This window comes from Ahaetulla prasina, chromosome 2 (assembly GCF_028640845.1).
Source record: "Ahaetulla prasina isolate Xishuangbanna chromosome 2, ASM2864084v1, whole genome shotgun sequence".
Lineage (NCBI taxonomy): Eukaryota > Metazoa > Chordata > Lepidosauria > Squamata > Colubridae > Ahaetulla > Ahaetulla prasina.
In genome coordinates this window covers 196,199,148-196,216,051 of record NC_080540.1, presented here as the reverse complement: position 1 = coordinate 196,216,051, position 16,904 = coordinate 196,199,148, and the positions used below count along the sequence as shown (strand labels likewise).

The 16,904-nt window shown below is 35.7% G+C and overlaps 1 protein-coding gene across 2 annotated transcripts in view; it reads left to right on the top strand.

Annotated features, from left to right (window-relative positions):
• Positions 1 to 767: 767 nt before the first annotated feature.
• Positions 768 to 16,904, top strand: part of TNKS (tankyrase) — a 99,627-nt gene continuing 83,490 nt past the window's right edge. The window contains exons 1-3 of one of the 2 annotated variants that reach the window (XM_058167636.1): positions 768 to 1,670; positions 5,593 to 5,817; positions 10,229 to 10,324. In XM_058167636.1, the coding sequence (XP_058023619.1) occupies positions 1,109 to 1,670; positions 5,593 to 5,817; positions 10,229 to 10,324 (883 nt within the window). In that variant the 5' untranslated portion in view covers positions 768 to 1,108. Of the gene's footprint in view, positions 1,671 to 5,592; positions 5,818 to 10,228; positions 10,325 to 14,935; positions 15,027 to 16,904 lie in introns of those variants that run through there. The other variant, XM_058167635.1, reaches the window with a different exon arrangement.

The following is a 16,904-nucleotide window of genomic DNA, read 5'->3' as shown; positions in this document are numbered from 1 at the left end:
ATACGTTTCTAAATCCTACAGTAATATGTAATAGTAGGAAAAAAAGAGTCAGAATATATTTAGTTGAATACATTTATTTCAAAAATGCAAGATTGCCACCTTGTGGTTATTTCAGTAACCTACTATCTTGACAAGATCTATTTACTTAGGAGTAACCACAATTAAACACCGTTTATTTCTTAATAAGGCACGTAGTCTGACAGATATTTTAAAGTGTTTTTCCAGACAAAAATATTTCAGACAGTTTTCTTCCGTAGCCTCTTTTGAATCTGTTAAGACTAAGGTACTTTCTGCCCCAATACTGAACCAATTGTGAATGCCTCATAGTTTTATGACATAGTGTAGCATCTTATTGTAAGCAGACTTCGAGATTTCAGTACAGAACCAAAAAGGCAAACAAACGCTTTTTCTTTAGACCTGCGAATGGATTCTTTAAACATACGGTATTTTAAATGAATTTATTCAATAATAAAACTCTTGTCAAAGCGTGATTGTTAATAGCACAGAAGATGCAAATCTAATTGCAGTTTCACTTTGTGGTACATATAAACCGTCTTGTTTGGCCTCAAAACCCCAGTTTTTGTAGTTATGTAGTTTTGGATTATTTTCCTCAATGAACCAATAAACTAGTGTTTTAAACTCCTTTGTTCAACGTTTTTTTAAAAAAAATCTAGTTTTAGGACTTTGGCGGAGAACAGATCCCGTTTTCAGTTTATTTATTTATTTTATTTATTTCGTCACAACAATATATGTAGATTATATAGCATATAAACACATATTTGAGTAAATATTAGGAGTTACAAGCATATATATACATATATATATGTTGAAGTTGAAGTCCGCCAGGCTTAAAGTTGCCAAGGTTGCAGACCCCTGCTCTTGAGGATTCCATTGAAAGCATCAGCAATACAAGACTTCACTCCTAGACCAGCAAACACCCGACGCTCCGAGGAAAGAGTTCCGCTTTCGTCTTCCGTCATCTCCACTGCCTTTACGTCACTTCCCACTCCGCCGTCCCACGATTGGCTCCACGGAACCGGATGCGAGGGCGGGCAATCCTTCCCCGTTGCCGCAGTGACAGGGACCAGAGCGCTCTTGGAGCGGGGAAATGGCGGCGGCATCATCGTCGTCGCGTCGCTCGCAGCAGCATCATCACCACCACCCCGCTCACCCTCCAAGTCATCACTCAGTCCAGACGCCCGTATCTCCGCCTCGCAGCCCCAACCTTTCTCCCACCGGAGCTTTCCCTCAGCAGCGGCCCACTCTGGCCGGACTCGAGGGCGAGGCCCCCGCTAACAGCGGCCGGGAAGGGACGGCGGGAACCGAGAGGCCTTTTTCTCCAGAGAGCGCCTGCGAAAGCTCTGGGCCTCCGCCGCCTCCGGGCTCCGGAGCCAGCAGCGCCGCCACCACCAGCAGCAGCAGCAGCAGCAGCTCCGGGTCTTCGTCTTCCTCCTCTGCGGCCTCCAGCCCGGCTGCTCCCGACAGCCCCGACCCGCCCCCTCCGCCGCTGCAGCCCCTTCCTCCGCCCGTGGGAAGCGGCGCTTTTCGGGAGCTGCTCGAAGCCTGCCGCAATGGGGACGTAACCCGGGTCAGGCGCTTGGTGGATGCTACCAACGTCAACGCCAAAGATATGGCCGGGCGGAAATCCACCCCTTTGCACTTCGCGGCAGGTGAGAGTCCCGCGGGGCGGAGCGGGAGTATATAGCGCCGGGCCCGCCGTTTGGTTGAGATACTTTGCCACCGCTGAGGTGAAGAAACAGCCGCTCACCATGCAAAGGCCTCTAAGGCCAATGGCCCCAACTCCCTCTGGACCGAAAAAGAGGTGGTAGTAAGCCACAATTGGCTTCAGGCTTGCCATCGCCTGCATGGAGCAAGGAAAAGCCTTGCACAGGAGGCAGCAGAATGACTAGTTTCCCTCCGTGGGAATCATCCTCCCTGTTCTTGTCTGAGCTGCTGAGGGTTGCCCTGCTCAGACTGGCTCTTGTACTGTCCAGTGAAGAATGTAGGAGGTTGTGCCTGCCTTCTTCCGCTTTTCATTCTTTCTGGGGGCTCGGGAAAGAAATAAACAGATAAATCGGGGAAGGGGTGAAAGAATGTATCTTGAGGCTGCTGTGCTTGTCCTTGCGCAGTGGGAAAGATAATACTGTTAGAGCAAAGTAGGCTTGCATGTTGTATTAAATCATAAAACAGTTAATTGGTCAGATTTCAGCTTAGTCTACGATGTGAATCCAGCCATGGCGAAGGAACCAAGAAAAAGTATGAGGGTTTGGCTCAGAAGGGCTGCCTGGAGAACGCCCATTCTGTATGGGATCCCTTGATGAGGAAATGTATAGTTCCTAAGGATGAGAATAAGGAATTCTTGGAAAAGGATTCTCTATATAACTTGGAATCATTCCTGGAAGGATGAACCAGTCCTGTATCCCTTACTACAGCATTCATTTAAAGAACAAGGAATGTAGAGCGTTTTAGGATTTTAATCCCAGTTTAGCAATAGTTGTTTCTAAGGCTCACTCCTCACATTGTATTTTTCAGCCTACAGTAATGTGAATTTATAATTATGCAGAAGATGTATTGTCAGAAATTTTTATACGGTGTCTCAAAGATCATGTGGTATAGAGTTTCATGAATTAGACTTGCTAAAATCAATTGCATATGAAATTATTCCATTGAGTGGTCTATGTAGTATGAAGTAACAGAAATAAATTGGTTTGCGATTTCACATTCCAAGAAAGAAAAGGCAAAATAGTGGAAAAGCATGAAGAAAGTGTGATTCTTGGAATAATTTTACTTAAACAATTATTTATGGAATTGAATGGTTGATTTTGAAGAGCTATCTCAAAGACTGGTTGATTACATAACTGGCATTTTTAGTTTTGTTATATAAAATGTGAGGAACAATATGCCCAGAAATAACAGCTTTCTCTTTTCAGAAGCACTGTTTATAATTACAGCAAATGTTTTAAAGTTTCCAAAAGAGGGACTGAAAGGATAGATCCCATGATTAAATCAGTTTAATAGACTTTGTCCCCCCCCAAACTGCTATTTCCAGTATTCTCTAGGGAAGGCATGTCGGTCAGTATGAAACAAATATAGTGTTTTTCCACAACCACATTTGGTAAATAACTGGAAAAAAAAATCCTCCCATTTATTTCCCTGTTTGGATCAACAATATGGAAAACACATGTTTATGTTTGAATGCAGACTATCCAAAACCAACTGTTCTCCCTTTATTGGTAATACTCCACAACTTAAAAAAAAATTGTGCTGCTTTTCTGAGATGCATAAGATAAAATGAGGTAAAGCTATTTCAAATTACTACCATAATCTCCTTTCTGTTATCCAAATATTTCTGATTGTCAGCATTTTAAAGAAAAACCTTTTGGAGATTCTAATATTTGTTCCAGTAATGTAGTGTAGTTTGCCCTGATAGCTTATCCTGAATATATAGATTCATTAAGGGGGACAATTTGATGTAGTGAATGTCAGGATAAAAACTGGGAGACTGAATTCTATGCTGCCTTAGGCACAAAGCCAGCTGGGTAATCTTGGAAAAATCACTTCCCTCTAAGTAAGGAGGCAATGACAAACCACTTCCAAAACACCTTTCTCAGAAAATTGCAGGGACTTACTTATCCAGGCAGTCATTAGGAGTCAAAAACTGGCTTGAAGGCATAAACACATAATAAATGCATTGGAGATGATGCTCTCAGTTTGTATGTATGTAATATTGATTAGGTCCCACCTGCAATAATTGTGTGAAATTCCACCCAATCTGCATCAAATAGTTATAGGTTCAGTAATAGGTCATTGATGTGTGAATTGTTTTCTGACACTAGTCAGCAGTGCCATTGTATTAAAAATTACTTTAGAGGAATAAATAATATTAGATTCAGGAATGACATGATTTATGGTAGGTTAGATTCATACCGGTAATACCAAAGATGTATGAAATGGTGTGAAACACAATTTGTTTTAGGATTACACTGTAATTCTAACTCATGATATCAGAACCTTTAATCTACAGAAATGTAGGAATAAGTAGCTGAGGGAATAAAATAAACCAGAAATTGGTCAAGGAAACAATCATTATTTTATATTATATTATTTTAATTTACATTAGTGATTAGAAAATCCAAACATTCACGAAGCACAGAGAATGTAACTTTCAAAATGAATCAAAAAAATTTTTTTTACTCCAATTCCAAATTGAAGTAAAAGTAGAATTTGGAAAATTACTTGTTATGTCAATAAAGGCTTTTGTGTCAACTTGTGGTTATAACATTTCTGTTCATGTTTTTGTATATACTTCATGGTACACTGTTATTTGTTTCAGAATCAGAATAAGGTATATATGCCCATTTTCCCAGTTTTCCAAATAATCCATTTTGCTATTTGACCACAGTATTAAGTCACATAAGATCCACCCCCGGGAGATAGGGCGGTATAAAAATGCGAATAAATAAATAAATAATTGATCAAATGTCAAGAAGTCTGCTGTGACAACTTTTTTCAAAGTTGCTTTAATATTTCAGTGAAACGATCTCTGATGGGACAATTAAATATACACAAACATTTCTTTTATTTCAGTTTATACTTGTCTTCCTGCTAATAAGGTATTCATAGCAATTAACAGTCACAGTCAAACAGCTGAAACTTAACTATTTTTTTTTTATATTCTGCTCAAAGAATTTGACAGTAAAAGTTTTGCACTCCTTCCCTGAATGAAGTGTATTATACTCTTCTTACTGCCACATGGAAGATTTTTTCTGGTCAGTCAGGTAGCTTTAAGGAAACTGTCCAAAATCCAAAGGAGTGAATTGATTTTTAAAAAAATTATAATGTATTAAGAATGTTATGGTTTAATTATAAATATTTTATTCAGCTAATGAAAATATTTGAAATTCCATGTCAATTCACATAGATTTCATAAATCTTTGCTCATCTGCAAACCTGATAATCAATTCCATTCCATTCCACATGATTATCTTAAACATTAAATTCATAATGAAATGAAACAAATTCATGGAGAGTGTGAGGGACAAACAATGAAAGAGGAGAGATAAAGGCTGATGCCTGTAGAAGAGTCATCCCACACCAGTAATGATTTTTGAATGTTATAGGATATATGTTGTACAATATAGGTGTTTGAGAATTGATTTTTGCTTAATGTTCTTAATTTTTATTGTCTTCTAAACTTAATTGGTCTGTGTGTGTGAGGCAGAGGTGATTTTAAGGGTACATTACTGGAGCTAATATTTCTAAACCTAATTGCCACTGAAGACATTTTTTTATTATTGTATCACATGGGAAAGGAATAATTTTTCTCTCTAGCTACAATTCCTCCTAGGAATCACCCTTGAGGGGATATGGAGTGGGGAAATTGATTCTAATGGACACTCAGGGCTGTGGCAAATAAATTCATGTCCTAAGTTCTAATAATGTGCTTCATAGGAGATGTTAAAAATATAAATTTGCAGTGTATTAGCAACAGAGTAAATTATAAAATTTATTTTAGAGAGTTATACTCCTGTGTGTCATATACAGTGTAATATTTATGCATTCTATATTACATTAATTCAACTTCTTTTCTAGGTTTTGGAAGAAAGGATGTTGTGGAACATTTGTTACAAACGGGAGCTAATGTCCATGCTCGTGATGATGGTGGACTGATACCTCTTCACAACGCCTGTTCCTTTGGTCACGCTGAGGTAGTTAGCCTCTTGCTGTGTCAAGGAGCAGAACCAAATGCCAGAGACAACTGGAACTATACCCCTCTGCATGAAGCTGCAATCAAAGGCAAGATAGATGTGTGTATTGGTAAGTACACCTTTCTTCAAAACACCTTAACTGTTTTTTATGTTAAAAAATTGGTAAGTATCAAAGCTCATTTAGAAAATCCATTGAGTGGTCTGTACAAATAATCTAACTGCATTTTATGGCTCATAATCCATGGTTCTTACTGTGTAATACAAAAATAGAAATAGAATGAAACTTAATCAGCCAAAACAATGAATACATTCAGCACTGCCAAATTCAGTTTAAATATAAAATCTGTGGACTGAAAAATCTTGATATTTGATTCATAGAGTGTTTGGGAATAACTTACAACTTTCTAAATGTAAGATAAGAGATAGTTAGACAGACATCCTTACCATATGTTCAGCAGGTTTTGTAGCTGTAATGCTGAATTACCATCATCATAAAACAGTAATGTGCATAGATAACGGTGTAAGAATATATTTGATTGCAATTTAACCTCTATCAGTTAGGTTTTGATATTAAATTTAATTGTCCTTTCCTTTATTGATTATTAAATTCTTGATTTGACAGGTTTTTTTCCCAGTACAGTAAGTTTAATTGTAATCACAAGTCATAAAATATAAAACATACCATAAAATACAATATAATAAAAAAACAGTGGAATACTGTTTGTATTATAACACGAAGTTATAAATGGATGTAAAAAAGTTCAAGATAAATCTGAGGCTACAAATAAAAAATATTTCTAAGTTTAAATTACAGTGCAGCAAAAATATCAATTTGGAAACAATTGCATGAAGACAGCTGGGTTGTTTGAGGCCTGAACTCTTGAGGTCCTCTACTATCAAATTAGATAGAAAAATATGATATCTCTGAAGGTTATGTTTTTTATTGAATATTGGATTCCTCCCTCCCTCCCTTCCTTCCTGAGTTTCCACTGAGAAAAGGTTGGGGGGAGGGGCTTGATCCAAATGCCAGTTCAACAGCTAGTAAACACACTGCCTTTCAATTTTATTTGTTATATTTTGAACAATGAATGACAAAAGAAAAGGTAAAACATAGATGCTAGCTAGTCCCACTCTTTTTTCATTTTTCAACCAACTTGCTATATTTAATGAGAGAACCAAAATCAGATATCTCACTTTCTTCAAAAAAAACAAGAGAGAGCCCAATGATCTGCTGATATGTAAACTTTATGACAAGTTGTGGGGCACAAGGGGCCTGGCCGGCATATGTGTATCCTGAAGTAGTATGTAGTTGACCTGTCTGCTGAGGAAAAACTTTTCGACAAGATTAGCTTTTAGAAAAGCTTGTGTTTGTGTTGAAAGGTTACAAAAGCGGTATCCAGACTCAAGTTTCATTGAATTACAGTATTTCTTTTATATAATGGAACAGGCAGTCTCAAGTTAATGACAGTAATTGGAATTTGAAACTTCATCACTAAACAACACAATTGTAAAAAACACAACATGATGATGGCTGTTCTAAGCAAAATCCCATACAGATATTAAGCCCAAATGTTACATAATCACCCTGTGTCCAATCACACTTGGCCAATAAATTCTATTCTATTCTATTCTATTCTATTCTATTCTATTCTATTCTATTCTATTCTATTCTATTCTATTCTATTCTATTCTATTTGTAATTTCTTGCCAGTTTACCCATTAACTTTGTTTATTGGAAGCTGGCGGGGAAGGTTGAAAATGATGATCATGAGACACTGTAACAATTCTAATTAAAAGCTGGTTGCCAAGCATCTGAATTACAATCACCTCTCTGTGGGACTGTTGCAATGGCTGCAACTTTAAGGACTAACTATTGGTCTCCTTGTTCAGCCCTGTGATAACTTTAAATGGTCACTGAAAAGTTGCTGAACAAATAGTCATTAACTAAGGACTACCTATAGAAGCAGTTTCAGTGTTCTTAGGATCTTCTTTGTGAACAAATTTTTCTATCTTCAAATCTGCCCTTATATGTCTGCAATTGATCTAAACATAGGGTTTTTAAAAGACTAATATTTTTGACATTAAATACATAGTATTTCTCTCTGAATCATTATCTGAGGCAAAAAGTATTTTTTAAAAATAAAAATAAAAACTTAATTATATTGCATATTGATTAAAACTGACAACGAACGTACTAAATGTACCAAGAGTATATCAGATTAATTTCGCATTGCTTTGCATCATTCAAATAATTATACAACATTGCTTCTAGGATATTTAAATTTAAAATATGTATTTAATTTCTATCAATCAATCTTACATCAATACTGCATGTATAAAAGATATTATCAGAGAGCCAGTTTGTTACAGTGGTTAAGGCACCAGATTAGAAACCTGGAAAATGGGAATTCTAATCCCACTTTACCTTCAAAAAATTAGGTGATCTTGGCCCATCTTCTCTCTGAGCCCAGGAAGCAGACAGTGGCAAATTGTTTCTAAAGTCTTGCCAAGAAAACTACAGGGACTAGTCCAGGCAGTCACCAAGAGAGAAGGCATTAAATAAATAAATGAAATTATAGCACTTCTCCCCAAAAAATGGAATATGTGTGCAGTGTTTTTACTAAAAACCAAACAAGAAATTTATGGCTCTGACACCCCTTATTTTCTAGGTTTCATGACTCGGAGCTCCTCTGATAAAGACTAGGATTGTCATCTCTAAGCAATGGAGTCATGTGACATCACATTTTATGACTTCATTGCTAATTAATGGTAATTTCTATCCCAATTGCCATTATAACCTGAGGACTACCTATATCAGTGGTTTCCGGCTTTGCAGACCAGCAGGGAGGAAGAGGAAATAGTTCCATGTGAATGACAGGCTAGCATGCGCATCTCCATTTGTGCGAGGGGCAGGCGCTTGCGTGCATACTCGCATGAAGCTCCATTTGTGTGAGTGGAGTTCGTGCCCATGACCGAGTGCTCATGGGCACGAGTGCCTGCCAGTCATGACCTGGTTCCAAACGGGCCTCAGCCTAGTACCAGGCCACGGCTCAAGGGTTGGCAGACCCTGTATAAAGTATTTAGATTGCTTTCCATCAAAAATTAGTGTCAGCTTCCTCCTGAAATGTTTTTACTACAAAGGCCTGTGAACGAAATACTTTATTCTTGGAATGTTTAAAAATTAGATTCATTATTATCCAAATTCACCCAACTTACTCTCAGTGGGATATATATTGGATATGGCATTATAAAATTCATATTTGATAAACAAATCAGTTTAAAATATATACTAACATTAATTTAACTGATACTTTGGAATCTACAGTTATATCCTGAAGGATGTAATAGTTTTACATAAATATTAGTGTCAATTTACGACATTAAAGAAAATTTGCTTCAGTGCAATATTTTTTAAAAATTTACAATGTGGTTTATTTGGCTTTCTGTTAAGTGGAACAATGAGTTGAGTAATTAGTAAATTTGGTAAAGAATAAAGCAAGATTTAAAGATGCTCAGAATAATGTTATATGAGGAATGCAGGTTATTAAAGTGGAAATATTGAAATATGTCAGCAGTATATGTTCAGTTTTTAAAATTAATGTTGCTATAAACAGCTACTTGTCTCCAAGTAGGAAATATGCCAATTTCTTAATTTTATTATATTTATTCAGATAATATATTAGTTATTTTGAATTAATGTTATATCACTTTACTTTGTGTTTTAGAACAAATATTTTGTATTACAGTAGCTAAATTGTTCATTTTACTATGAAGATCAAGAATAGATAAAAATAATACTTCTCAGTTATCTATATTATTAAAAAAATAGTTTGGCTTCTTGTTTTTGAAAGTCTATGAGTATTTGGTAAAGTAAAATACATAACTGCAACATTTGCAGAAAGTATAGCTAATAATTGAAATTAAGCTCCGAAAAATTAGCATTATTAATGTTTTAACATTATAAAATACAATTATCTATTACTATCACATACTTTTTTGCAATAAAATATAGCAATTTTCAATATTGTTTAAGGATAATTATTGTTAATTTTGTGTTAGCAAAGTGACAGATGACTGCATGTTCATGATGCTTGGTATATTTTAGAAGAATCAGCGTAACAGACAATCTGCTTATTCAGAAAACTTTGTAGCAAATTGTATGTGCATATTTTCTAGACAGTAGATGTCAAAATACTTTTCTACCAAATGTCTGTTAAAGGAGATAGAGAATGTGCTCTGTACAGTCATGTCAATTCTGTATTGTCAATAATTAGTTTAGAGAAATTTTGCAGCCTAATAGTAGATTTATGGGTCTAAATTGTTATGTGATATAAGGAGGAAGGTTCACCCTTGAGGAAAAACCAATCAGTATTTGAATAGTCTATTAAACAAAAGCAGCTTTCTGGATTATGATCTTCCTTGGAAAAAAATTGGCAGTGTGATCAGTGTACGTGTTTATTGGTAGTTGCATTTATTCTATATGCCAAATATTTGAGAATTATTATTATTTCTTTATTCAGTACTGCTGCAACATGGAGCTGATCCAAATATTCGGAATACAGATGGAAAATCAGCTATAGATCTTGCAGATCCTTCTGCAAAAGCTGTACTTACTGGTGAGTACATATGATTGTTAAGACACATAATTAGCTTTCTAAAATTCTATCTAGATTTTCTGGGATAAAAACAGAACACCGTATGTGTTGATTTACTGGTATTAAGGGATCAAAATCTACTTTGTTTATTGTGCTTTTTGGCATATGATAGGACTTGGAACTTGTAATTTAATGATTTTGGTTAAAGTTTACATAACTATAAGTACTCTTTAAGAAATCTATAAAGGTTTAGGATGGAAATGACACAGAATTGTACGGAAGTGACATTAATTGCACGTGTGGATATTCTTATGGTGTGAGTACAACCCTCATTGTGTTGCATTATCTCTTAGTAGCTTTCCATATTACTGTATCCTGGTCTTTCACCAATGGTGAAAGGTTGTGAGTTGCAGAAGTTTTGCTTCTTAGACTGTTGGTTCCAATTGGTAATGATAAGAAGGGAAAAGTCCATTTCATTACTCCTTAATTGTGGGGTACCATAGTGGTCAGTGCTCTTTCCTTTCTTCAAGAAGCTCTCAAAAAATTTCATGAAGCCCTGGGTGAGGCCATCTTTCAACACAGGTTCTGATGTCATCAACATATTGATGATACTTAATTTCCCATCTTGACTTTGGGCCAAGCATGTAATACCATTGACGTGTAGTATTGGTATCTAGTGGCTGACAGAGTCTGAATAGAGAGAAACAGGGTTATGCTTGGGTTTGAAAACTATCCAATTCCAGAGAATTATCAGCTTTACTACTGGATGAAATTATAGCACTTCTCCCCAAAAAATGGAATATGTGTGCAGTGTTTTTACTAAAAACCAAACAAGAAATTTATGGCTCTGACACCCCTTATTTTCTAGGTTTCATGACTCGGAGCTCCTCTGATAAAGACTAGGATTGTCATCTCTAAGCAATGGAGTCATGTGACATCACATTTTATGACTTCATTGCTAATTAATGGTAATTTCTATCCCAATTGCCATTATAACCTGAGGACTACCTATATCAGTGGTTTCCGGCTTTGCAGACCAGCAGGGAGGAAGAGGAAATAGTTCCATGTGAATGACAGGCTAGCATGCGCATCTCCATTTGTGTGAGTGGAGTTCGTGCCCATGACCGAGTGCTCATGGGCACGAGTGCCTGCCAGTCATGACCTGGTTCCAAACGGGCCTCAGCCTAGTACCAGGCCACGGCTCAAGGGTTGGCAGACCCTGTATAAAGTATTTAGATTGCTTTCCATCAAAAATTAGGTGATCTTGGCCCATCTTCTCTCTGAGCCCAGGAAGCAGACAGTGGCAAATTGTTTCTAAAGTCTTGCCAAGAAAACTACAGGGACTAGTCCAGGCAGTCACCAAGAGAGAAGGCATTAAATAAATAAATGAAATTATAGCACTTCTCCCAAAAATGGAATATGTGTGCAGTGTTTTACTAAAAACCAATCAAGAAATTTATGGCTCTGACACCCCTTATTTTCTAGGTTTCATGACTCGGAGCTCCTCTGATAAAGACTAGGATTGTCATCTCTAAGCAATGGAGTCATGTGACATCACATTTTATGACTTCATTGCTAATTAATGGTAATTTCTATCAATCAATCTTACATCAATACTGCATGTATAAAAGATATTATCAGAGAGCCAGTTTGTTACAGTGGTTAAGGCACCAGATTAGAAACCTGGAAAATGGGAATTCTAATCCCACTTTACCTTCAAAAAATTAGGTGATCTTGGCCCATCTTCTCTCTGAGCCCAGGAAGCAGACAGTGGCAAATTGTTTCTAAAGTCTTGCCAAGAAAACTACAGGGACTAGTCCAGGCAGTCACCAAGAGAGAAGGCATTAAATAAATAAATGAAATTATAGCACTTCTCCCCAAAAAATGGAATATGTGTGCAGTGTTTTTACTAAAAACCAAACAAGAAATTTATGGCTCTGACACCCCTTATTTTCTAGGTTTCATGACTCGGAGCTCCTCTGATAAAGACTAGGATTGTCATCTCTAAGCAATGGAGTCATGTGACATCACATTTTATGACTTCATTGCTAATTAATGGTAATTTCTATCAATCAATCTTACATCAATACTGCATGTATAAAAGATATTATCAGAGAGCCAGTTTGTTACAGTGGTTAAGGCACCAGATTAGAAACCTGGAAAATGGGAATTCTAATCCCACTTTACCTTCAAAAATTAGCATTATTAATGTTTTAACATTATAAAATTCATATTTGATAAACAAATCAGTTTAAAATATATACTAACATTAATTTAACTGATACTTTGGAATCTACAGTTATATCCTGAAGGATGTAATAGTTTTACATAAATATTAGTGTCAATTTACGACATTAAAGAAAATTTGCTTCAGTGCAATATTTTTTAAAAATTTACAATGTGGTTTATTTGGCTTTCTGTTAAGTGGAACAATGAGTTGAGTAATTAGTAAATTTGGTAAAGTAAAATACATAACTGCAACATTTGCAGAAAGTATAGCTAATAATTGAAATTAAGCTCGAAAAATTAGCATTATTAATGTTTTAACATTATAAAATTCATATTTGATAAACAAATCAGTTTAAAATATATACTAACATTAATTTAACTGATACTTTGGAATCTACAGTTATATCCTGAAGGATGTAATAGTTTTACATAAATATTAGTGTCAATTTACGACATTAAAGAAAATTTGCTTCAGTGCAATATTTTTTAAAAATTTACAATGTGGTTTATTTGGCTTTCTGTTAAGTGGAACAATGAGTTGAGTAATTAGTAAATTTGGTAAAGTAAAATACATAACTGCAACATTTGCAGAAAGTATAGCTAATAATTGAAATTAAGCTCAAAATTAGCATTATTAATGTTTTAACATTATAAAATTCATATTTGATAAACAAATCAGTTTAAAATATATACTAACATTAATTTAACTGATACTTTGGAATCTACAGTTATATCCTGAAGGATGTAATAGTTTTACATAAATATTAGTGTCAATTTACGACATTAAAGAAAATTTGCTTCAGTGCAATATTTTTAAAATTAATGTTGCTATAAACAGCTACTTGTCTCCAAGTAGGAAATATGCCAATTTCTTAATTTTATTATATTTATTCAGATAATATATTAGTTATTTTGAATTAATGTTATAAACAGCTACTTGTCTCCAAGTAGGAAATATGCCAATTTCTTAATTTTATTATATTTATTCAGATAATATATTAGTTATTTTGAATAATGTTATATGAGGAATGCAGGTTATTAAAGTGGAAATATTGAAATATGTCAGCAGTATATGTTCAGTTTTTAAAATTAATGTTGCTATAAACAGCTACTTGTCTCCAAGTAGGAAATATGCCAATTTCTTAATTTTATTATATTTATTCAGATAATATATTAGTTATTTTGAATTAATGTTATATGAGGAATGCAGGTTATTAAAGTGGAAATATTGAAATATGTCAGCAGTATATGTTCAGTTTTTAAAATTAATGTTATATGAGGAATGCAGGTTATTAAAGTGGAAATATTGAAATATGTCAGCAGTATATGTTCAGTTTTTAAAATTAATGTTATATGAGGAATGCAGGTTATTAAAGTGGAAATATTGAAATATGTCAGCAGTATATGTTCAGTTTTTAAAATTAATGTTATATGAGGAATGCAGGTTATTAAAGTGGAAATATTGAAATATGTCAGCAGTATATGTTCAGTTTTTAAAAATTTACAATGTGGTTTATTTGGCTTTCTGTTAAGTGGAACAATGAGTTGAGTAATTAGTAAATTTGGTAAAGAATAAAGCAAGATTTAAAGATGCTCAGAATAATGTTATATGAGGAATGCAGGTTATTAAAGTGGAAATATTGAAATATGTCAGCAGTATATGTTCAGTTTTTAAAAATTTACAATGTGGTTTATTTGGCTTTCTGTTAAGTGGAACAATGAGTTGAGTAATTAGTAAATTTGGTAAAGTAAAATACATAACTGCAACATTTGCAGAAAGTATAGCTAATAATTGAAATTAAGCTCCGAAAAATTAGCATTATTAATGTTTTAACATTATAAAATACAATTATCTATTACTATCACATACTTTTTTGCAATAAAATATAGCAATTTTCAATATTGTTTAAGGATAATTATTGTTAATTTTGTGTTAGCAAAGTGACAGATGACTGCATGTTCATGATGCTTGGTATATTTTAGAAGAATCAGCGTAACAGACAATCTGCTTATTCAGAAAACTTTGTAGCAAATTGTATGTGCATATTTTCTAGACAGTAGATGTCAAAATACTTTTCTACCAAATGTCTGTTAAAGGAGATAGAGAATGTGCTCTGTACAGTCATGTCAATTCTGTATTGTCAATAATTAGTTTAGAGAAATTTTGCAGCCTAATAGTAGATTTATGGGTCTAAATTGTTATGTGATATAAGGAGGAAGGTTCACCCTTGAGGAAAAACCAATCAGTATTTGAATAGTCTATTAAACAAAAGCAGCTTTCTGGATTATGATCTTCCTTGGAAAAAAATTGGCAGTGTGATCAGTGTACGTGTTTATTGGTAGTTGCATTTATTCTATATGCCAAATATTTGAGAATTATTATTATTTCTTTATTCAGTACTGCTGCAACATGGAGCTGATCCAAATATTCGGAATACAGATGGAAAATCAGCTATAGATCTTGCAGATCCTTCTGCAAAAGCTGTACTTACTGGTGAGTACATATGATTGTTAAGACACATAATTAGCTTTCTAAAATTCTATCTAGATTTTCTGGGATAAAAACAGAACACCGTATGTGTTGATTTACTGGTATTAAGGGATCAAAATCTACTTTGTTTATTGTGCTTTTTGGCATATGATAGGACTTGGAACTTGTAATTTAATGATTTTGGTTAAAGTTTACATAACTATAAGTACTCTTTAAGAAATCTATAAAGGTTTAGGATGGAAATGACACAGAATTGTACGGAAGTGACATTAATTGCACGTGTGCTTCTATAGATAGCCTATGTTCAAAATATGTTATGGAAGAAGTAGCAGATGAGAAACATTCTCTTTATTGTTTTAGTTTTAAATTTTACTATTGTAATTAAAATTGTTAACAATATTATCATATTCATGTGTGTGTGTGTGTGTGTGTGTGTGTGTGTGTGTGTGTGTGTGTGTGTGTGTGTGTGTGTGTGTGTGTGTGTGTGTGTGTGTGTGTGTGTGTGTGTGTGTGTGTGTGTGTGTGTGTGTGTGTGTGTGTGTGTGTGTGTGTGTGTGTGTGTGTGTGTGTGTGTGTGTGTGTGTGTGTGTGTGTGTGTGTGTGTGTGTGTGTGTGTGTGTGTGTGTGTGTGTGTGTGTGTGTGTGTGTGTGTGTGTGTGTGTGTGTGTGTGTGTGTGTGTGTGTGTGTGTGTGTGTGTGTGTGTGTGTGTGTGTGTGTGTGTGTGTGTGTGTGTGTGTGTGTGTGTGTGTGTGTGTGTGTGTGTGTGTGTGTGTGTGTGTGTGTGTGTGTGTGTGTGTGTGTGTGTGTGTGTGTGTGTGTGTGTGTGTGTGTGTGTGTGTGTGTGTGTGTGTGTGTGTGTGTGTGTGTGTGTGTGTGTGTGTGTGTGTGTGTGTGTGTGTGTGTGTGTGTGTGTGTGTGTGTGTGTGTGTGTGTGTGTGTGTGTGTGTGTGTGTGTGTGTGTGTGTGTGTGTGTGTGTGTGTGTGTGTGTGTGTGTGTGTGTGTGTGTGTGTGTGTGTGTGTGTGTGTGTGTGTGTGTGTGTGTGTGTGTGTGTGTGTGTGTGTGTGTGTGTGTGTGTGTGTGTGTGTGTGTGTGTGTGTGTGTGTGTGTGTGTGTGTGTGTGTGTGTGTGTGTGTGTGTGTGTGTGTGTGTGTGTGTGTGTGTGTGTGTGTGTGTGTGTGTGTGTGTGTGTGTGTGTGTGTGTGTGTGTGTGTGTGTGTGTGTGTGTGTGTGTGTGTGTGTGTGTGTGTGTGTGTGTGTGTGTGTGTGTGTGTGTGTGTGTGTGTGTGTGTGTGTGTGTGTGTGTGTGTGTGTGTGTGTGTGTGTGTGTGTGTGTGTGTGTGTGTGTGTGTGTGTGTGTGTGTGTGTGTGTGTGTGTGTGTGTGTGTGTGTGTGTGTGTGTGTGTGTGTGTGTGTGTGTGTGTGTGTGTGTGTGTCCTGGTCTTTCACCAATGGTGAAAGGTTGTGAGTTGCAGAAGTTTTGCTTCTTAGACTGTTGGTTCCAATTGGTAATGATAAGAAGGGAAAAGTCCATTTCATTACTCCTTAATTGTGGGGTACCATAGTGGTCAGTGCTCTTTCCTTTCTTCAAGAAGCTCTCAAAAAATTTCATGAAGCCCTGGGTGAGGCCATCTTTCAACACAGGTTCTGATGTCATCAACATATTGATGATACTTAATTTCCCATCTTGACTTTGGGCCAAGCATGTAATACCATTGACGTGTAGTATTGGTATCTAGTGGCTGACAGAGTCTGAATAGAGAGAAACAGGGTTATGCTTGGGTTTGAAAACTATCCAATTCCAGAGAATTATCAGCTTTACTACTGGATGAAATTATACTCCTTCTTATGGAACTGAATTGTAAAAGGGATTCTTCTGGT